Genomic DNA, 22,562 nt, shown 5'->3' with positions numbered 1-22,562 from the left:
CCTAAAAGCTTAATCTTATGTGTGTTTATGAATATTATGAGATAGATCATTCCCCCTCTACCTATGGTGAAGCCCCCATGCTTGAATATGTGGAATTAGGTCATGAGTCTCATTATGTTGCAATGATGCATTACACGAAAATATTCGTACCACCAATACTGAATCAATAGATAAAATACAATATCAACATAAATATAAACATGCGAACATCAATAACTAGATAAATAAATGAGATGGAACAATAACTTAGTAAATGAGACTTACCGGTATAATCCAAATAAAACCGCACAAATGACTTTTAACGACTTTAGTCTCAACTGTGAGGTCTAGCCAACGGTAAAGGTACGCCAAGATCGATTGACCTTAGTTATAATCCCACATCCTCTCTACGTCTAAGACAATGGCCATCCACCCGACACGTAAGAAACTATCAGAGTTTCCAAATAGTAAAGAAGCAACAAAGTAAAAGAGGAAGACACGTACATATTCTTCGATCGACTCAACTTTAATGCGATAGTCCCTCGGCTTCTCCTTTAGCCTATTCAAGTATCTCGAAGTAACCCAACTCATATTTATACCTCCTAGCTCCCTTAAAGTGCTCAGCCGATAACTAAATAACATGTCTTCCTCATCATCTTCTATAATATTAAAACCTTCAAACAATGCCACCATGACACGACATTTGAAAGTGCGCAACACACTTTTCTATAGGTGTATTGCCTACATTCATTTTACACGCAATACACATGATATAATTTCAACTCAAAATTTTTTAACGCAGTGCAACAAATTCAAACTAATGATATTAACTAACAAAATAAAAAAAAACCTAGAACTTACTTAAGACGCTGCCACTCTATTTGCTATGTGTTGGACGGATGATGGGTGTTGGTCGACTTGAGAACGTGGTGGAAAGTTGAAGTCAAGCTCAATTTGGTCCAAGTAGCTATGAGGGGGTGTCCGATATTATGGATCCTGGTGGACATACTTTTATGAGGCCCAGCCCAATTGTTTTGTTCCCTCTCAAACCTACGCCGGCAAATTTGTAAGCTTTTATTTATCTGTGGGCGTCAAAATGAGTAAAGAGCAAGAAAAAGATTTTGTTACCGAAGAAGAAGAGAATGATAATAAAATAAAGAAAAGAAAGAAAAAGGTGAATTTAATGAAAGCCGATAAACGTGGAGTTTGTTATTTGAGTAGAATTCCTCCGCACATGGATCCACTCAAACTTCGACACATCCTTTCTGAATATGGTGAACTCCAACGTATTTATCTCACGCCGGTTCAAGGTAATATATTTATATTATAATTAATGGGTTTTTGTTTTTTCTATTTACTTTTTATTTGTATTATCTCTTAGGTCAGGGAAATCGTAAGCGAGCAATTGGATTCCGAGGTCAAAAGTTTTCTGAGGGGTATGTTTCTATGTGTCTCATTCATTCATTTATAAAATAATCTTTTATGTTGTTCGTATATTTTATTTCAGTTTTTGTATGGTGTTTGTTTGTAGGTGGGTTGAATTCACCAAGAAAAATGTTGCAAAGAGAGTAGCCAACGCGTTAAATGGAGAACAGATAGGTATTCAACATGCATGCATATTTACTTAGGAATAAGAATGAAGTTGTGGTCTGTAGTACAACTTAGGATAATTATCCACTCAGCTAGTTAAAGAGACATGTAGGGGCCAACCCACGGCACTGTTTAGATTTGGGCAAGTGTGAAAGCGAATTTTGAGAAAACGGTGAAGTTGTAAGAGTTATCTTGGAAAAGGTAATTTCCTTTGGGGTGATTGTGAGAATAGGCATAGGTTTCATTTGGTTAGTTGGGAGGTGTGTCTTTCTAGACAGAAAGGGTTCAATTGCTTGGGATGTGGGTATTCATACTGCTTTCTCTGACAGGGATATAGTTAATGTGGCTGCTCTCACGATGATGTTAGATACTATTCCTTCAATAAGAGCGGAATGAGATGTGAGGTTTTGGTCTATCGACAAGAAAATGAGATTTCTTCTAGATCTTTTTACTTTATGCTCCGTTCACTAATTCATCGTTGTGGTCTTAAAGTCCTTCATAGTTTTCCTAGTTAAATTATTTGGGGTTTAAAACTTCTATCAAAAGCTAACTTTTTTGTTTGGTGTGTATCTCTAGGTGAAATCTTGACTAGAGACTCTCTTAGGAAGAGAGGTGTCAAAGGGGCCATTTTCAACTTTTTTTTTTGTCTGTTTAAGGGGTGCGGAATTTGTGAACCATATTCTTTTGTTGTGTCCTTTTTCTTGGCGGGTTTGGTGGCATTTTTTTCTAGAGTCAGGGATTTCTTGGGATTTTCCAGTTTTAGTGATGATGTTATTAGCCTCATGGGACTTGAGAGTGCACTCAGAAGGGATGCACGCCAGCTTTGGGGCATGTTACCTTCGCCATTTTGTTGGGTATATGGTTGGAGTGGAATTAGACACTTTGTAGGCGTAACAATGTCTGTGGAGAAAGTTGTGTTGGCCGCCATCAAAGAACTCAGTCGGAGGCGCATAGTGAGACCCAATACATTCTATTTGAGGCGTTTATGTTTGGATGGGAGTCCATTATGAGATGATCAGACTTGACTTTTTTGTTCTATGTTTTTCTTTATCTTCTCATGCTTCTTTAATGTAGGCCTGTAGGGTATTCATCCTATTGTATCCTGTATCCTTGTTCTGATATACATTAATAAAAGTTACAACACTATACTTAACCGATCAAAGAAAAAAATAGGTTTTCTGGTTTAGAATTTAGTGGAATTAGAAATCCCTTATGTTTTTACTATTACTTGACTTCAGCTACTTCTGTAGCTTGAAATTGCCTCACACAATTATGTAGTCGGGACTGTATGAATCTTGCTGTCCTAACGGCTTATACATAGAGTTTTAATGGGGTACTATCTGGATGTTTGCCTCACACACATGTTTGCTTAGTTGTTAGACTCGTACCTAGTATGCAAGGATTCCTGCCTTCTGTAAAACCATTAGAAATCTTTCCGGCTAAGCTTAAGGGGTTCCCAATCATCTTTGTTTCAAATACTCTACTTCTTTATGTAATGGTGTTGTGAAATGTGTGCTCTCCTCAAGCTGTTGTTAGGCAGTGCTTGCCTCTTCTTAGATTTTTGTGCTCTTTACGTTGTTGTGCCTCCCTAGTAGCTTCATCTTTTGAAGTGAAGTGGTGCTTCTTAACAATGATAGGTTGAGGGCCAATCTCAATGGCCTTAGTTCTTGATAGTTGATACAGTACTGATCTTATGCTACCTCCTCCTGTAACGGCCAAAGATAAATTGCCTTTCTATCTCTGCTAATCCTTCAATCCCACTCTATTAGTACTGATAAATTGCCTTTCTGATTGTATTTTGCCTGCAAACGAAGCCTGTCCACATAGTTTCTGACCCCAATAGAATCTGATATCTCATCGACTTTAATTTCCAGATAAGCTTTCCTTTCTTCTATTATGATTTTTTTTTAGGACCCTACCTTCTTTGTTCTATTGTTCCTTTACTTCCATATATAAGTATAGAACCAAAGAACACACAAGTAACTTATCTAGTTCAAGGGTTCAGCCAATGGAGACTTACCTTTGTGCAGGTTCAAGATGTCATTCCATACCTTGTTGGAGTGGTAGAGTACTGAATTCAGCCCTAAGCTTGTTTTACTGTGACCAAATAAGTTTCAAATCCACACAATCAAATAAAGTTAAGTTACATTGACACAGATACGTGTGTCTGTATTGCCCGTATCTGACATGGATATAAAGTGGTTGACACGGCTAAGTATAAAACATTGAGGTATATTACATACGACATGTGTAACACGGATTATTTTTAAAATATGGTGTGTCCATGTAATATAAAAATAAAGATGTCTGGGAGTTTCCCTATTGAATTGCAAAGCAACATGAACAACAAGATTTTTTTATTAATTTTTTGTTCGGAGGTCTTTTATGACTTCCTAAGTATATTGGCTCCCGTCTCTCTTAATGGTGATTTTTATGAACAAAATTTCTAAACAATTCATGTCCTTGTGTGACTATTACAACTTACAAGACGCTTGAAGTTTACAGTTTGTTTTATCCTAAAGCTGTTTGCCTTTTCTTTTGTATATACTATCTATGCTTTCTAATCCCGTAGCTTTATCCTTGTTTAGGTGGGAGGAAGAGGTCATCATTCTACTATGACCTTTGGAATATTAAATATCTAAGTAAATTCAAGTGGGATGATCTTACGGGGGAAATAGGTATGAAACTCATTATTCATTTAGATCAGTTCCAAATATTCCCTGCTCGTTTTCAGCTCTTTAGTTCAGGGCTTCTCTAATGCAGCTTACAAGAATGCCGTTCGGGAGCAAAAACTAGCGTTGGAGCATTCTGCTGCCAAAAGGGAGAGAGATTTCTACCTTTCAAAGGTTGACCAGTCACGTGCTTTAACGTCTATTGATGAACGGCTGAAGAAGGTTTGTCTTTGTCTACAATTCAAATCGATTTGTATGTACTGTGTGGATACTTTAGGTTAAATGAAACAACTTTGGCTAATACTGCTTGTTAGATTATATGGCTCGTACTTAATTTTGTTTTGACCAGGCAGGAATTCAGAATTGTATTTTCACGGATGTTAAGATGTAGATTTTAATTTATTTGGTCTTACAGAATTACCATCTAACAATATCCGCATGAATGCATATGCTATTTGTTATTCTGAAGACGTAGTTTTGGATTTACATTGCTTCATGGAATTGTTTTAAGCATCACCACAATATATAAATAGAATGGCTGATGGACGGCTGTGTTAAAGCTAGGAATCTATAGTATATTGCTATGTTGGTGTGGACAAATAATTGCTTTTTGATTTGATTTTTAATTGGTTGAGCAATTGAAGTTAAAGAAGTTCCTATAAGAACTATGTGAAGGACAGTGATAAATTTTGGAAAAACAATTATTATATATTAGAATTAGTTAAAATGTTGTAAGAAATGTAAGAAATTTTTTAATCTATAAGAGTATGTCCAATGGAGAGCTGCTATAATGGGCTGCTATAGTACCGTCACGTAGGATTTTTAGCATTTTTGGCTGCCCAACTAAATTTTAGAGGTAAAAAATTCAAAATCAGTTCCAATGGAGGCGTTGAAGATGGAGGTGCTAAAGGGATACAGACGGCACAATTTTTCCTGTCCGTCCATTAGTTGCAAACTTAAGTTGAATTTTTTTTGGACAGACGACGTAGTTTCTGCCATCCGTCGAAATTTAACACACGGAAGGTAGAAACTGTGTCGTCCGTCTCCCGAAACTTATTATGGCAACTGCTAGAAAAGGCTACAAATTTGGCTGGGTTTATCACACTAGCCAAATTTAGGAGCTTTCTAGCAGCCCCATTGGAATGACATTTTGGTTTTTGGGGTGCTATATGGTCTTTAGCACCCCATTGGACTTGCTCTAGGGGTTTGCCACCCAAAAAAATTTCGTAAGTTTGAACTACTTCCCCCTACAAGAGTTCCTACCCCAATCTTAGATTCCTGGCTCCGTCCCTGGTGAAGGACACACCGCTTCAATCAGTAGTACGTGTATACGTTGTTAAATTTTGTTTAAAAATTCATTATTGACAATCTCTTTAGTTCTTGAAACAATCTTACCATGCCAAAACCGGTAGAGGTAGCAGAAATGAAGAATGAATAATGTGACGAGTAAAAACATGAAAGAGAAATGTGTCTTTGTGTATGTCTGGCCTCTGCCTCCCATGCCAGGCACCTTGGCCCTGGCACAAATATGGCGACCACTGATCTGCATCGCTGCCCTTGGACATGTGCCAGGAGTTTTTTTGTGTTGCTTTGCCTATCCTCGCATCTCAGGCAACAGGCTCAGCTGCACTGCCATCTACTGGGATTAGTAACCATTAAGGATCTAGTGGAATGATCGTCTTATTGCAGAAGGATAGGCCTGCCTTGCGTACTTCATTAAGAATATAAAGATGTTTGTTACTTAGAAGGATGGAAACTCTCTCCTCTTCCTGGAAAAATTTCAAAGCCTTGAATTCAGTGCCAACTAATTTCTGTGTTACGTATTTTAACTGATACTTTTCCTTTTTATTGTTTGAAATGAAATCTCTGGTTAGGAATGCAAGACTACCTATTTGTGCGTATCAAATTTAAATGAATTACGGGGGAAAACAGCTTTCAAGTTTCCTTTTTGTGGAGAAACTATGGCCATATTTCCTTGATAGTTTAAAGTATATGCACTGTACAGCTAGGTGCATTGGTGAGTTTTGAACTTTTAATTTATTGGCGCCCAAATGCACATAAGGAACAGTAGAAAACACAACTGTGTTTCCTAGGAGGCCAGTGATGATGAGAAGCTGATGGTGAAAGTAATAACAATACAATGCACAAAAGGAATGATGAATCCAATCAACAAAGATCACAATTCACAAGAACAAAATCGGTTTTGTTCTCTAGTTATTGAACTGGAGAAGAAGTTGATTTTGGTATTGTGATCTTTTTTGGTCTGGTTATTATTCTATTTTGTGGTTCAACATTGCTATTCGAGCTCCACATTAACTATTGTTTTGGAAATATACCAAGCTGGCTGCTTTCCTCTATTTCATAATCTCCAGTTGGAGGCTTGTCATTTTTGTTTTTATAAAGTATATCCATTTGTTAGTCTTGATTCGTATTTTCGTTAAAGATTCCAGTGTTCTATTGCTGTTGTAAAGATTGCTGAAAAAAATTTAGAGTATCAATTATCACACCAAAATATACAAAGTATATCTGGCTCTGACCTTTTCTAGTTTACTGTATTTGTGATCTGGAAGAACAGTGATTGATTTTCAAATTCTTACTGGATTCCCATGTTATAAATGCACACAGAAACAGAAGGTCCAACAAGACTCTGACATGAAATCTGAAACCCCAGTTAACCAGCTAGAGCGAAAGGTGATTCGTCATTTCCTGCAAACACGACCAATTGCTGATACTTCTTCACAGGGCAAACGTGTACTCTCTAAAGATCTTTTGGCTGGGGTGAGTTTCATCTTTGTAACCACTTTTTCATCCTCTCTTAGCTTTATTTTTACAAGTAAAGTTTCAGTTAGTTTTTGATTCCGCAAAGTAGAAAACTCGTAAAAGTTTGTTATTGCTGAATAATTTCAAATTTTTGGATATTTAGTCCTACATCGGAGTCCCTGGGGTTACTCCACTCATAGCCAATTGGATTTTAGTTGAGTGCTCCAATGTTAAAGAGCCAAATAGGAGCTGAAGTTTTGCTTTCAGTGTTTTTTTCTTTTCTTTTTTGGTTTTTCTGGTAGTTGCTTTTTGATAGGTAGACCTTATTTTGTCTTTCGACTTAATGCAAACTCCAAAGATATAAATGTGGAGTTTTAAAAATTTGTCCTCTGCCCATCGTCTCCACATCCCCTAGTTCTCACGTCTTGTATGCACCGTTTGAAATTTTCCTCTCACCATTCTCCACCACCACATTGTTCACACTTCCGAATACCTGTTGTATCCAACTTTGTAAAGTCCCAATTAATGGAACTTATGCTATAGGTAAAATAAGACGTAAGAGTTCAATCATTTGAAAACTCCTATTAGAGGTGTATAGAAAGGGGGTAAAAATCCCCTCAACCCAAATTATATATACTTCCCCACTACTTTCTTTCACTATCTAGTAATTGGTCCATTTATTATCTCACCTTAAGTTGATATGTTTACCCTTTTTCTAGTGGTATATCTTAATCTCATTCGGCCATGTGCAATCAAATAGGTTTTGCGCAATTTTGTCAACTATGGCCGATTTAACATTCAAGATAGGGTTAACTAGTATTACCCCAACTACTAGATGGGGAAATTAGGATCTCCCCCCAAAGTGTACACACAAGAAAAAAGTCAACTTGGGTTGACCGTGTTTTTTTGTGTGTGTATTTGGGGGGAGGGGGGGAGACCCTAATTGCCCATCTAGTGGGGGTAACGCTAACTAACCATTCAAGATATTAACCGATGTTCAGCTGCAGTTTTGAGAAGATATAATCCATGCCCAATCAAGCCCCAATCGACTAGGTTAGGCCGAATATGTTCAAAACTTCAAATAGATTCAGCAGCGATGAGATGAAAGTTGAGACATACCTGTGGAACTTGATCTTAGATGAAGTTTTCAAATTCTAAATAGCATTGTAGCCGCACTTGGAATTCAGGATTTCATTCGTTATTTGCTGACTGCCAATACATGTGGAAAACGGGTTTCGGAATCACCTCCCATAAGTTCTTCAGTATAGACGTATAGTCCTCCGTAATATATCCTAAGGAAAAATCTTACCAGCTTCATTTTGATAAAATGATAAGGTTTTATGCGCAAGGGTGCAGTTGTTTGACGAAGGTTTTGGAAGTGGAAAGGGAGAAAAGAGAATTAAATGTGAAGGAATTGAGGAAAAGGGAGGGAAGCTGTTTGATGCAGCATGCAGTTGTTTGACGAATTTGCTTATTTTTTAATTTTTTATTTGGGGTGGGTGGTTTTCCACTAAAACAGCCCAATGTCTCTTTTGCAAATAGATTTTTATGACATTGTCTTTTCGAGTAAATATGAACTTTTGTTATGCTTTCAAATCCTTGGATATCAAACTTAATATGGACTTCAATTACTTTCAAGATAAACATCTGTAATGCAAAGCAGCCCCTTAGACTTGTTTTTACTCATATGAATTGATCTCCTCAATCATGTATTTACAGGTATTTGGTGTTTCTTGATCATTGTCAAAGTCTTTATGGTATTTTGCCGTCAATTTTTATCATCTGCTCTAATCACAAGATTGCAAGCAAGCTGTTGAGACTTTTACTGACCAGAATTATATGGTGATAGGTAATGAATAGACAGTTTCCCTTTGTAATTTATTTCTCGACACTAGATGCATGTTGTCGTTCTTTAATTATTTGAAACAATTTCTGAGAAAAGCCTGAAACAAGTTGCTTGGAAATGTGTATTGGAAAGTTTTAAACAAAAGTTTTTATAGATCTTGCACATTCCAGTTTCTGAACTAGGTACATGTCATTTACCTCGGTGGGGAATAAAAAGTATAGACAAATTTACTGCCAAGAGTGATTTTTTGCTCCCAACGTTGGTTCCTCCAAGCGCTCCAAGGGAATTTTGAGCCATTCACGTCTCATCTTTTCCACAAAAAGAGGGAAGTTACAACCGTCACAAAATCCTCAAAATTCCCAATTTTACTAGTTTGTCCCTCATAAAGGAAATAAAAAATAGAGTTGTTAGAGTACGCTGCCTTATGGGTGCGCTGGCATCTAGAGCCTTGGTTATAGACTCTGTCATGCAATACATCCTCACCCTTTGCCTGATGGAGGGCCCAGATTTGATAGTGCAGGTACACCTTGCGTACTCTAGAATTTGGTAATAAAAAAAATGTAAAGTAGAATAAACCAACAAGCGTGTATTTCTTCTTCATCTTCTTCCCGCAAAAATGTGTTAATAACAATAATATTATCTTCTTGTTAGTTTGTTCTTGGATTTTGATTCTTATTTTTTGTTTTGTTTCTGTTTTCTTTTTATTTCCTTTCTAGTTATGACTAAGGGACAAACTAGTAAAATTGGGAATTTTGAAGATTTTGTGGGAGATGTAACTATCCAATTTTTGTTTGGCTGATAATTTCCTTGGAGCGCTCGGACGTTGGGAGCAAAAAATCACTCAGGTAGATTGTCTTGTAATACAAACTTTTTAAGTCTACAAGTTAGCTATTACAACAAGTAATAAGCCTGTAAAGATAGAATGTAATCACAATGACTTAGGTATCCGCAAAGAAATTGTACATTTTTGCGTTGTTTACTATTAATCGGACTGCAGATACTGTGGTTATTACTGCTAGTAGAGAGAAAAGAACAATGTTAGACCAGTGCCACACCTTCTGATCAAATCTAGCCGAGTTTCCTTTAACCTGTCGGATCAACATGGATGGTGTTTAGTTCTAAAAAGTTGTTCCTTATCACAATAAAATTTGAATAAGTACAGTTTTACTTCGTTACCTTAAGAAATATCATGCTTGGGAAGACAAAGGTCAGCGGAAAGAGTGTGAATGACCCCAATAAGTTGACGAAGTCACCCATGAATGGAAATGCTGCTGTGATAAATGTGTTAACTGTGAAGAGGAGTGCACGCAGGACGAACAAGCGTTTGAGGTTGTTCGTGGAGTACATCTTCTCCCCTGGTTTAAGAAATTTGGTATCGAGTGCTTCGTGTATTGGTGCAATAAACATCTGAGCCAACGATAAGAAAAGATTTAGTTATATATTTTTATTCACATGCCGGATTATTACCAAATTAAATTAAAACAGGGCATAAGCCATAAGATAAAGGAATTTGTAAGTGCCTTGACAATAAAAAGGATGTAAGTTTCAAACTTGAATAGAACATTACTTTTTCGAAATTACAACGTGGTTTTGGACTTTTGGTAGTAGAAGTACTGACCCAGTTGAGGAAAATATAGCTTACGTGTTGAGAGACTACGGCCTGGAGAAAGACCATAGCGTTGATGAGGACTCTACCCCATTTGGGTCCACTCAATTCTTTGGGAAGATACTCAGAAACAGATGATCCATAGGCCCAGTACCCAACTATGCTCACGCCGTAATAAATTCCAAGCCCAATTGTATATTGCACATACAAGGCTTTCCTCATATTTTTTACTACTGGTTTTCGAAGAGTTGACTGTATGAAAAGATAAAAAAAAAAAAAAAAAAAAAAAAAGGCATAAACTATCAATTGATGAATGGCCAAAACACCAAAAAGAAGCAAAAAAAAAAAAATGAATGGCCATTTTAGTGAACATATAACAGTTAGTATTTTGCAGTTTTAGATATTATTCCGGGTCCTTACCTGTATTTCTGGTAGTAAGCCAGAGGTATTGCATACTAGGATGGCTGCGATCGCACCAAATGCATGAAATACCTTGTCAGCTTGGCTCCCCTTAATATTGTAGTCTCTATCTTTGTTAGTCTTCCCTGCAGAAAGGAAATGCAGGTTAGTCTAGACGTCTAGTCTATTTGTTGACCTTTTACTAACTTCAATGGCTCAAAGTCTGCATGCATTGTCTGTATGATAAAGAAATTGCAGCAAATCAATATCATCAAGTGCAGGGGCAGGGGTTGACTTGCGTTTCGTAAAATTTGGTGTGCAACCATAAAATGTTTTCTTACCATCGTGTACTAAAATAATTACAAGGATCAGAATGTAAGACAAGGTGAGCACGGCCGAGATCCCTATCCAGTTTTTCATTGCTGAAATTGTTGGGACTAAAATTGCAAAAAAGAAGAACAATACACCAGTTATAATTATAAAACACTGGAGCCTCAATGGCGTATCACTAAACTCTGAATCGATCTCCTGCAAGGAATGATAAAAAGACAACTATAATATCAATAAGAACATATGTTCAAGAGCAAAATAAGGTTCAAGGGTGATTTGAATGATGCAATCAAAGTGAATCTTCCCTAAATATATCTAGGGTTAACTAGTATTACCCCCATACACAAAAACCTAATAGGCTCATCTAGTGGGGGTAAATACTAGTTAAGTAATTCTATTCAGTGAGATATATGTTTCAACTAACATTGGTGGAAGATTCATTTGCATGCAAGTTCCCCGTCTAGTCCTAGACTCCTAGTCCTCTACTCCTAACAAGTTGTTACCGTTTTAGTCCCCAACTCCAAACTCAACATAAAGTTACAAATGTGCTTGAGATCTTACCTTGAGTGCTCTTCCACCAAGAAGGATAAAGCCCATGTTCCCAAGCAGAAGGGTCAAAAACTGCAGGACCCATGTGAGGTAATACATTTCTTTTCCTGCAAAATGAAAACAAGAACAAGTATGCTTAATGCATCAAAGTCTCCATATGGAGAAAATGTAACACATGATAATGATGTATACACCAACAGAGACGTGTCTGTATATGTGGAAGAGACTGGCGTTATTTGAAAATACTCACCAAAAACAAAGCCCATTAAGTCTCTATATCTAATGAACCTCTGACCACCTATGATATGAAATCCGGCCAAGAGCCAGTTGGCGTATGCAGCAAAAATACCAACAAGAATCAAGCATACTACACCCCATGACCAACCCAATGGCACCAACATCAGGTTTGAAAAGGTCAGTATGTATCCACAGTTGAAGGTTGTCACCAGCAGCACACCCACTTGTTTCCATGAATCTACAAGTTTTTAAAGCATCAAAGACACCAATACAGTCAGAAAGAACTACATGAGCAAGGTACAAGTAATTAATGAGTGAAAGTAACTAACCATGGTCTATGGTATGTGCAGATGTGAGACCATGATCATTATTTTGACCACCATTTGCTTGGGCCACAGATTCCACATCAAATCTATCAACTTTGTTGCTCTTCGAATCATCTTCGTTGGCTCCCTCTTTTTCCATTCCTTCTCTTTAGGTGGAAGAAATAACGTACTTGTGTCTTCTTATATTTCGATTCCTTTAGATCGAGGGTGTATTAAGAAAGCAAGAACGGTCAATGAAAATGTCAGTCGATCACAACAAGACAAAAGTTGACGTTTCGAGGTGGATATTTAAGTAGTTAATCGCAACAATGTTGGATAGGACAGAACGCCACTACTACACAATAGAAAAAGAAAAAAGAACACTCACGCAACTGATATAGTGATATGTTGTTCTCTTATAGCCTTACTAATGGGATGGTAAATTTGCACAATTCTCACTAAAAAACCTCTATCAATGGTATTGCTTAAAAGTGTTTAAATGGTTGTTTAAAAATGATAATAGTTTTACACATTTTTTTAACTCAATTAGTTCTAATTACCCACTACTTAAAAAAAATAAAAATATTTGCACATAATTGTAAATAGATTCCAGTGGCTGTGTAAATTTACACAACTCATTGGTAATGCTCTTATATTAATGTCAAATGATCATCAATACGACTATGGAAAAAAAAATGATCATCAATACAATAAAGCTAATTTGACACGATGACATAGTTAAGTCAGTTTTTAACTATATAGTTTAGTATGTTTTTTTTTATGGTGAACGAGAGAGCTATTTTGATACGCCTTCAATTAATAGCTCAAAAGTGCCCTGATCGACTTACAAACTGTAATTGTTTGTTGCTACCCTTTTTGAGCATAACTTCGACTACATAGGATTACAATAGATCATGGTTGTGTAGATTATAAAATCTATACGATTTAGAAAACATTATGTACCAGATTGCAGATTTTCTATCGGCTTTTGTGTAACTGAAGAAGATTGTAACCGATCGTTTAGTTCTTTTTACTTTTTCATCCACTTTGTTTTTGTGACTAGAATATGGAGGGCGATTGGCCAACATCCTTTGCTATATCGATTTGCCTTTGGCATATGCTTACTCTGACGGAGATCATTAGGCACGACTCCATAACAGCAGCAACTTGTCAGAGGTATAGAAGGATATCAAAATATTGGGTTGCTCTACATATCTTCTGCATGTCTTCTAGTAGTGACTACCTAACAATCTAACATGGCCAATTTGGGGTGCTGTAAAATATCTCGCAATGCACCAACAGAAGCGAAATTTGATCCTCCCCAGTTCAGGGTTCAACACCAGCTTACCTAGGTGATAATTTCCAAAATCTAAATGCGCACTTAGTATTTAGTAGAAACATATTGCACACACCACCTAGGAGATAACGACTGTATAAACTGATGTTTAAAAAGACCAGTAAATGGATTTACAAGAGTTCACTATTTTCTAGTGTAATACCAATGAAGCACCTATGAAAAGAGCAACATTTAATGAAATTTTTTGTTCTGTAGTTTAGCTTTTTCTCAGCTGCAACAACCTCCTCTCTGAGTAACGGCACCATCTCTTGACCCAGATGGACCTTGAGCACGCCCATGCCCAACCTTGATACCAGACGACTGCAGCCATGACAAAAGATATAAACAGAGTAAAAGAATAAAAATTCAGATTTAAAGCTGCCAATCATTTTGAATACTGACTATATTAGGTAATTGACATTCATGCCGAATGATGTGTATCTAACATTGTTGTGTCCCAGCCAAAAATCTGACCACCCATAAAAGTTATACTTGGTTTCCGACTGGGTAACTCTGGCATATGTTTTTTTATTTGGATAAATCTGGCCAATGCATCTCCAGGATGTGTGGAGTTCACAGTTCCTTGTTTACCAGATTCAAGTAAGGAGTATGTATACGCACATGCAATCGCGCAAAGTTCATGGTCCAATGGACGTGCTTTTCAATAAAAAATGCAGAGTACAGTGATTTAACATGTTCTAGGAAAGCAATCATAGTTCACACACTTGCAGAAAAAACTACAGAATGGCAGAATGCATTTGAAAAGAATAGAGCCCAGCTTACCTCATTGGATATATCTAACAAGCCTTCATGAATATTCTGAAGGATCCTTTCAGCAGTTCTTGTGAAGGCCTGTCAGAGATATGCTTATTATTATTATCTTTACCAAAAATATGGAGTAGCAAAGAAACTGACACGAGGTTTAGTACTTCACCTCATTAACATTTTGAGATGTTCTGGCTGATGCTTCCATGAAGATAAGACCATTCTCCTTTGCAAATTGCTCACCCTCCTCTCTGGTGACAGCTCTTCTATGTGAAAGATCACACTTGTTACCAATAAGTGTGATTGCCATGTTGGGGTTTGCATGCTGCCGGGCATCCTCAAGCCAATTCGCGAGGTGATTAAATGTCTCTCTCCTACAAGGAGGAGCAAAAATACGTTCAAGTTTTCCCTAGACAGACATTTAGAAGTACTGCAGCACACACAGGCCCATGTACACTTGCAAACCTTGTAATGTCGTAAACCAGGAGGGCTCCTGCTGCTCCTCTGTAGTAAGATCTTGTGATAGATCTAAAAGCTTCTTGACCAGCCTGCAATCAGGATTCACGCCAAAATTTAGGTTTTCACAAATGAGTAATAGCTCCAGCTCAGAACTTAGTTTTTTAATGGAGTATTCCTATCTCAAAGTATTAGTTAATTCAATTTTTATTAATTTTTCACCAAATCAAACTAATTTACATTCTATCTGCATACACTACACCATACTACTTCAATAATCCCAATCCACAGCAGACTACGAGGCTGAAACCAACACCCGATACTTTAAGGACTTGGACACTTCTACCCCGAATCCCTTCGTTGCTAGCACTACTAAATATTCTATTAGATCTAACTTGATTATAAGCACATAATAATATTTGATATACAAAAGCTACGCAGGACAAAGGTAATCCTTCTCTTGTTATTATAGGATGGGTTGGGGTAAAGACATTAGTCCATACAATAGATCTTTTTTTTAACATGTATTAGGGTTAAGGCAGACCCCTACCTGTATCATTCTAGCATAGGAATTTTATAAATACCATCCCCTGAGGGCATAGTCATTAGAGGGAGGTTCGACTTCTAACGTTTCAAGGCTAAGTCAATCCTTTTGAGCTATCCCAAACCTCCTTAATATATTCATCAAGGTGTTTAACCTACTTTCTTCATCATGGTACAGTTACAGTGGGTTCAATTTCAATAGGATCAAGTTCAATATGCTTTTTAACTTTTCCCGATTTCTCAATCTTCTTCCTTTCATCTCCATAAGACGGGGTCTCTCTACTATTATAGGAGAAATAACCTCAATTGAATTAAGAAGACTAATGCCTTCACTAGAATTTGATGGGAGTAATAAACTCTTATAGAACATAAAGAAATAACGGGAAAAGCTACACATTTACATTAATGGAGTGAGATCCTAGAGACTACATTGTGAAAGACTTATAGAATCAGAACAGTTGAATATAACTTTGATATTCATCATACTAACCCTAAATGCAACAATATTGAAACCCTAAATGCAAAAATTCCAACGCCTATATTATTATTGTTGGTCCCAAATACACAAATTTGTCTATATTCTCTACACTACACCTTTAATGTGAGCTACTCTGACAAGGGTTGTACCTTGTTGAGAATGTGCGCTCGGAACCACTTCATTGCCTTAAAATCTTGCTACAAGGTGTCCTTTAAATACCTCCCTCTGCAGCACGTACTATCCTCGCTCCACACAATTTGAACTTGAGGAGCCTACACTTCTATTCGCTCATCTGAGCCTACATGTTTAGGAATTTCAGTTGCACCCTTCTCTGTCCATCTACATCCTGCCCTCTAGGCAAACCTTGACTGCCTTTACCACAACTAGTCTTTCCCAACTCAACAAGATTGCTCACTTTTCTTTTGCACATTGGAACAACTTATTTGAGAAATGTCCAGTTTTGTGACCAAAATGAATGCAACGAGAACAAACTAAAATTCGGTGTCCATGGATATTCATGGCCTACTGAAACAACTCTACCATTCCCAATGTTAAACCTGTGAGATTCTGAAATTGTGAAGTAGTAAAAATCTTCACACATATCTTTGCATAGTTAAGGCGTTGCTTCTTGGAGGTTACTTGATCTAGTGACAAAGCTTATACCTTTAAGCGTCCACAACTGTTTGGGAAGATCAACGATCTTAATCCATACAGGAATTGTTGTTATCTGGCTCCTTTGAGTTTAAGTCTCTTCACTCCATGGCCTAGTAGGGAAAATCCTCCCAGCTATAAAGATGGGGCCTGACTCCATAGAAACCTTTTTGTCTTCGACAATGCTGAATTTGAAGTAAAATAAATGTATCAGTAGATATATCTACTGCACCCTTCATTTTCCATTTCTGCATAATTGTGTCCTTGACCATAGAAATTGGAAGTCTTTAACTTATTAAGAAACCAACTAAGGAGTCACCGTACCCCATTCCAGTAATCCTTCATTAATTATCTCAACTTGAGACAAATTCTGGGTTTTAAACCTCCAAAGATTCACCTAGGTTAGAGGAGGCATTCTTGTTCTTAAACAAATCACTCCATAACAGAGTGGGTAGATGGAGGTGGGTTGTGGATGGCTGCCAAATCCTCATCAAATACTCAAACCATGACAGAGGACAAGAAGAAGCTCAAAGGAGAGAGCTTTCTCACCTGATCACATCCCATACAATAGACTTGAAACAATTTTCATCACGCAATGCCTGGCCCAAGATTTTCACTATAGTGGTTTGAGACTTGAGTAGTTCAGTCTTGCCCATTAAACTGGGTCCAGACTTCCAGTTGGTCCCAATCTTTTGAAGAAGTTCACTGATGTAATGCCCACTGAAACTCCCACCAAAGAGGAATGTAGAAAAATTGGGTTTGCCTAAGCAGGAAATAGCCAGTTAATTGCTCAAGCACAGAAGATTATACCAACAGAAGAGTATAGGCTTTCACTTCAGGTTATGTGTTTTTTTGTTTAAGCTGAAGTTGGCTTTACAAAATTGAAACAAAAAGAGGCTGCACATATGTAGGTATGGTGATTTGTACTTGTGAAAACACATCCTACCTTCCATATTAGCTTGCTGAAGAGTTGAACATATCCTAATTGGGACTGGTCAGTTCACTAAACAGCAAGCTCATGGACATAACATATAAATGTGAATAAGAGAATATTTGAATAAAAGAAACAGACCGTGTCCCAAATCTGAAGCTTGATAGGACTAGTATTAATAGTAACCATCTTAGCACCAAACTCAACACCAATGGTCAGGTCATGAACAGGTTGAAACCTTTGGTCAGTGAACTGCAACAGTAAGCAAGATTTTCCAACACCTGTAACAACAACGCACAACATCATCAAACAAACTAATAGAAACGTAAAGAGATATATTGTTTAAGTGGTTACCAGTGTCACCAATGATTATGAACTTTAAGAGATAGTCGTAAGACATGATTGGTAGAGTTGGGAGTTTGGCTTTCTTTTAAGACTTAACGAGGAAGGAAGAGGAGAGAGTTTTTGAAAGAAAGATTGTTTTTTTCCATTTTATATCACTTTATAATACTAGTATACTGGATTGCAGTGGGTTTTTTTTTTTTTTTTTTTTTTTAGGACTTGATTAATTTTTTGATAATTAGACAGATAAATTAAAAAAAAATTGTCTAGTTTATTCAAGTGTAACAATATTGATTGAATCTTTTTGCTACGGTTATTTATTGTGTACTTGAACCAACAGTCGTGTATTAACATGTGTAACGCTTTAGCACGTACATAGAATTATCTATCAATAATTACGTGTGCGGTAAATGTGAATAAGTAAACCATTATCCCAACAATGAAAGAAACTAGTATTTGCGGAAATTTCCCTTGTTAAGTAGTCATGCATTACAATGGGCACCCCATAATATCCTATCAACATACATTTAATTTTAAAACAATATTACATTCTCTAAATGGATAAGAATGGAATTTTCGGCAAAATCGTATCTATATTTTCAACATTAAATTACAAAACCTGTCATTCCAAAAAAACATGTTTTTGTCTTTTGTTATTTGAAGAACCAAAAATACATATATACAACACCATTAGAAAACTAAAGTAACATCCCGAAGGTTTTAAAACATTATACATATAACAAGGTACACAATTATTTACTTTAGAAACAAATATTACATTCTCCACGTAGAAAAATCATAGCACATATTTTACGAATGAAAATTTCGATAGAGTCTCCTTTGTATTATCATTATTAAATCATAAAAAACCTGTCATATCTAGAAATCATTAAACCTGTCATATGTAGAAACATGCATTTGAAGAACCAGAAGAACCAAAGTAACAACATCCCAAAGGTTCTAAAATACTATACATATAACAAGTTACACAGTTATTTACTTTACAAACTGTTCAACTCAACTCAAAAGACACAGAGAGGGGGGTTAGCAAAAGTCCAAACAACTATAATATAAAAGGTAGTAGCTAAAGTGACAAAATTCATCTGCAACAACCATAAAAAAATGCCCTCCTATACATTACTTGTGGAAGAACCTACATAAATCCAAACAACAAAATTAAGCATGATAACAACATTAGATATTCATTTATGAGAAATATAAAACATCTTGATGAAGTGAATTTGCAAACAATATAAATAAAAATAAAAATAGAAAGATGAATACTACATACCGAGATTAAAACAATAAATTAACATTTTAACAATCAGATTTTCCAAGAACATTAAATGGTTAAAGTAGACAAGTGCAACAAACGATTCTCCTTTTGCAATCGGCCTCTAAGACCAACACATTTTTCAATCTTTTGAAGTCTCTCCAAAGAGAACATAGGGCTAAATGCTAGATCACACAACTTTTTTGTGCGAGACAAAGCAACAAAAGTCAAACCGAGGCTTTCCCTTTCACCAATATCAACCACTGCCCGATCAAGAGTGAGCCCCTGACTTTGTGAATTGTTATAGCCCAACATAGTACAAGAGGAACTTGAATGCGCTGGCACGAAGCATCACCTGTCTTCCAATGAGATGTTTGTGGAGTAATTGGTATTGTATTAGAATCTTGACGGAATCTAGCACCACAATAGTGGTCAAAGTCTACCATAACAACAAGAGGTACATCTTCCAGTGATTTGCAACCATCTCCATAAACAATATCCACAACAGTGCCCATTGCACCATTAAACAGTCCATTTGTTATGGCAAGGTTTGAACGAAGCATAACACGTGCACTAAGGGATAGACACATAACTTTCTCCAAGCCTTTTGCATCATCTGACGAAGCCTTGGTAGCGGTATCACAATTATTTTTTGAGACAATTCGAGCAATTGGTTTTCCAAGCTCAATTAGTCGGGTGAGATTGTAATCATGTGCAGATTGTTTTGTCAGAAATAGACGTAAAGCATCTTTGAAGGTGTTAATCTCTTCCATATTGAGGGAGGAAATATCTCGATTAGAAATAATTGCCAATCACTGACGGTGGAAGTTCCATTACTGAGTCTGAACAGTGCTTCTCAGAATGATGCTTACTCATCTCCTACTTGTTGAAATATATGTGATAACCAAACACATTTCTTGAAACTAGAATAAATAATTCCACCATGTTGTTTTTGAATAGACCCACCTTGGACATATAATGCATTGTCACATACAAGAGGTAATTGACGCATATCACCAACGAGGATAATAGATACATTACCAAATGGCTCGTTCTTTGTGAAAATATCTCGACAATGCCGGTCAATATTTGCAAGCATACTTCTTCTGACCATGTTGTACTCATCGATAATGATAAGTTTGGTGTCTTTAAAGTCTTCCTACATACGTTGACATTGATCACCTTCAATCTTTTTGGAAGTTTCTTTAACACCTTTATGTTATATAGTGATAGTGAGTTCATGATGGATGGTTGCACCTCCAATATTAAAAGCAGCAACTCTAGTAGGAGCCATGACACGTACTGCTTTGTTTGTTCTGAAAAATGCAATAACTGAATACACAATTGCATTTATGATAGTGGACTTTCTTGTGCCTGCTCCCTCACAAACAATTAAGCGAATAATTGCTCCATCTTGTAGTGCTCTAACAACTATATCATGAGCAACTCTTTGTTCATGAGATAAGTCATTATCTGGTACAACGGGTTGAGGTTCATTATTCAATTCACTACCACAACGCAGAGTATGCACAAATTTTTGATCAATTTCAATATTTGGATATCGCTGTAAACTTTCAGCCTAATCGTGTGAAATGTTGAAGTCTCTCCTACCTAATTCCACATTTTGCCCAAGGACAAACGTGGGCCCTATTGCTGCTGCCATCATCCACTCATCCCGAAGTAAGTCTTCAGTACCAAGCTCTACCTCAATACCATCTTCAAACTCTTCATCTATCGGTTCTGGAAGAATAATCCCATGAGCGGCTTCGAAACCCAAGTCATAGTATTTTTCATACCACAATGCAAATTCTCCCTTAGCTTCTTTGAGGGTTCGATAATGGTGATGAATTAGGACTTGTTGACGACAAAATGATTCCCATTTTTCAGTGTCTGGTAGGATGTCACCGTTTAGCTCCAGAACCAAACGCATAACTGCGACCACTCAAGATGTGTCCCAAACCTTTTGCTTAAAGTAATGACTCTTTGCCATATTGAGGAGGGAAGTATTTTAATAGCAAGAAGGTCATTGCATATATCTTCCTACAAAGGTTGAATTTGTTCCAACAATTTCATCATCGTCGTCCACTCTTCTACGGCATATAATTGATGCTAGCATGCTCTTCTTGCTTACATTTAAGAGTACAAACTTTTTGGATGATCGTGTCAATGGGTACCCCATTAGCAAGTGACATACGTACTTCTTGGGCATAAATATCTCTTTCAGAGACATTTTTCATAAGTAGGCGCTTGAAAGCAGATCTTGCATTTTGACATGGTCGACGAAAATCTTCAATAATTTCTTGGAAAGTATCTCTAAAACTTTTTGAGGTTGGTTCAGATTTTGCGGCGTATTTAGCAATGTAATTTACGACAGATTGTATTGAAAGGACATGTGACCAATCAATGTTTGCACGCCGGGTCTACAAAATCTTTCTGGGAACACACAAGTTCATCATTCCGGCTCCCTAGAAAACGATACATGTTACTGTTGGGAGGCTCTTCTACAATCTTCAACTGACTAATTACATCAAATGGGTATCTAAAGCGACATACCATTTGTTTTGTTGCTTTGTGTAAGCGCAAACAATGACTTCCACATATAGAGTGTCGCATGACCCAATTGACCAATGAAACATAGTCATCTTTGTTTGTATCAAGTTGTAAGTCAAGTGGAAAAGTGCGTGCACAAGGATGATGTTGCATATTTCTAGACATGCTTGGGTCTAGATTCATAGTGCAAACAAGTCTATCAAAATATTCAATGACATTAGCTCTGTCTATAGCACTTGTACCAATCTTAGTAACATCTGGAGCATCTGATAGCCAAAGAAATCCATGAACATGACCACTACCATGATTTTGCCACTCAAACCGGTACCAATGATCAACCACAGAAAACTCATCTCGTAAATAATCCCGGAAGAAGAATTCCACCCTTGTCTGAAAAAACCAAGTGACAACATTTGGGTTATCATTAATTAACTTTGTGCGTCCCCTTATTTTATCTAAAGGAGGCATCCTTTCAATATCATTCGAATGATCTAAAATACGGAATAGTTTTGGCCATTGCATGTCAGCAACGCTGAGTGTGAAGAAAATGGTTGGTGCACCTAACTGTTTAACCATGGTAGTCAGTTCTTTCAATCTTGTACCAATAAGATCGGGTACCACGTATGTTGTTAGCAAAGTAAGAGACACGATTAGCTAGTTGCTTATCGCCGGACGAAACCATATTTCGAATTTCCTCAATTGACAACTCAGCATCCTCGGGATTTTTCCTTACAAAAACATCACCTAAAGAAAGTGCCTGCCACCTTGAAAGAGAGTTCCAAGAAAAGTAGCAGAATCTCGAATCTCTAGCAAACCGCCCATCATGATATTTCATAAGATACTGGAAGTACGGGTAAACCTTCCTCTACTATTTCCATTGGGTATTAAAACACCGAGAGTGGAAAAGGAGGGACGAGAGGGAACCCTGCTTCTGTCGTGTCAATTGTAATCCCTACATAGTTGG

General features: G+C 37.0%; 4 protein-coding genes across 5 annotated transcripts; 1 reads left to right on the top strand and 3 right to left on the bottom strand.

Annotated features, from left to right (window-relative positions):
- The first annotated feature begins 982 nt into the window (after positions 1-982).
- Positions 983-9,907, top strand: LOC147494050 (RNA-binding (RRM/RBD/RNP motifs) family protein). Of its 2 annotated transcripts, XR_015198831.1 has the most exons (8): positions 1,034-1,289; positions 1,361-1,415; positions 1,511-1,578; positions 4,158-4,247; positions 4,333-4,463; positions 6,867-7,019; positions 8,721-8,850; positions 9,564-9,907. XR_015198831.1 is itself a non-coding variant. In XM_086566227.1 (7 exons), exons 1-7 carry the CDS (start codon positions 1,076-1,078, stop codon positions 8,736-8,738), a joined length of 729 nt encoding a protein of 242 aa, XP_086422353.1. In that variant the 5' UTR covers positions 983-1,075; the 3' UTR covers positions 8,739-9,000. The 2 variants fall into 2 exon arrangements, 1 of the variants encoding a protein (XP_086422353.1); XM_086566227.1 differs by lacking the exon at positions 9,564-9,907 and having other exon boundaries at positions 983-1,289; positions 8,721-9,000.
- Positions 9,671-12,733, bottom strand: LOC147494049 (proline transporter 2-like). The gene is made up of 8 exons (XM_086566226.1): positions 12,298-12,733; positions 11,982-12,206; positions 11,744-11,838; positions 11,194-11,380; positions 10,874-10,998; positions 10,490-10,705; positions 10,024-10,254; positions 9,671-9,935 (listed from the first exon to the last, which is right to left on the bottom strand). Exons 1-8 carry the CDS (start codon positions 12,431-12,433, stop codon positions 9,786-9,788), a joined length of 1,365 nt encoding a protein of 454 aa, XP_086422352.1. The 5' UTR covers positions 12,434-12,733; the 3' UTR covers positions 9,671-9,785.
- Positions 12,734-13,691: 958 nt separating this feature from the next.
- Positions 13,692-17,942, bottom strand: LOC147494048 (ras-related protein RABB1b-like). Its single transcript, XM_086566228.1, has 6 exons — positions 17,788-17,942; positions 17,575-17,714; positions 14,840-14,922; positions 14,544-14,748; positions 14,393-14,461; positions 13,692-13,930 (listed from the first exon to the last, which is right to left on the bottom strand). Exons 1-6 carry the CDS (start codon positions 17,831-17,833, stop codon positions 13,838-13,840), a joined length of 636 nt encoding a protein of 211 aa, XP_086422354.1. The 5' UTR covers positions 17,834-17,942; the 3' UTR covers positions 13,692-13,837.
- A 1,333-nt stretch (positions 17,943-19,275) lies between these two features.
- LOC147494047 (uncharacterized) lies at positions 19,276-19,821 on the bottom strand. Its single transcript, XM_086568019.1, has one exon. The coding sequence runs from the start codon at positions 19,819-19,821 to the stop codon at positions 19,276-19,278; it is 546 nt and encodes a 181-aa protein (XP_086424145.1).
- Positions 19,822-22,562: the final 2,741 nt, after the last annotated feature.

This window comes from Coptis chinensis, chromosome 6 (genome assembly GCF_015680905.1).
Source record: "Coptis chinensis isolate HL-2020 chromosome 6, ASM1568090v1, whole genome shotgun sequence".
In the NCBI taxonomy this organism is placed as follows: domain Eukaryota; kingdom Viridiplantae; phylum Streptophyta; class Magnoliopsida; order Ranunculales; family Ranunculaceae; genus Coptis; species Coptis chinensis.
This window is presented reverse-complemented; position numbering and strand designations above follow the sequence as displayed.

Coding starts and splice junctions, on each gene's coding strand:
- LOC147494048 (XM_086566228.1), bottom strand. CDS start 17,833: ATGTCTTACGACTATCTCTTAAAGTTCATAATCATTGGTGACACTG. Junction 14,923..17,574: donor AGCTTCAGATTTGGGACACG/GTCTGTTTCTTT, acceptor TCCTGATTGCAG/GCTGGTCAAGAAGCTTTTAG. Junction 13,931..14,392: donor TGTTAGATATATCCAATGAG/GTAAGCTGGGCT, acceptor TCATGGCTGCAG/TCGTCTGGTATCAAGGTTGG.
- LOC147494050 (XM_086566227.1), top strand. CDS start 1,076: ATGAGTAAAGAGCAAGAAAAAGATTTTGTTACCGAAGAAGAAGAGAAT. Junction 1,416..1,510: donor GGTCAAAAGTTTTCTGAGGG/GTATGTTTCTAT, acceptor GTTTGTTTGTAG/GTGGGTTGAATTCACCAAGA. Junction 4,464..6,866: donor TTGATGAACGGCTGAAGAAG/GTTTGTCTTTGT, acceptor AAATGCACACAG/AAACAGAAGGTCCAACAAGA.
- LOC147494047 (XM_086568019.1), bottom strand. CDS start 19,821: ATGGAAGAGATTAACACCTTCAAAGATGCTTTACGTCTATTTCTGACA.
- LOC147494049 (XM_086566226.1), bottom strand. CDS start 12,433: ATGGAAAAAGAGGGAGCCAACGAAGATGATTCGAAGAGCAACAAAGTT. Junction 12,207..12,297: donor TGCACATACCATAGACCATG/GTTAGTTACTTT, acceptor AAAAACTTGTAG/ATTCATGGAAACAAGTGGGT. Junction 9,936..10,023: donor CAAGCATGATATTTCTTAAG/GTAACGAAGTAA, acceptor TTGATCCGACAG/GTTAAAGGAAACTCGGCTAG.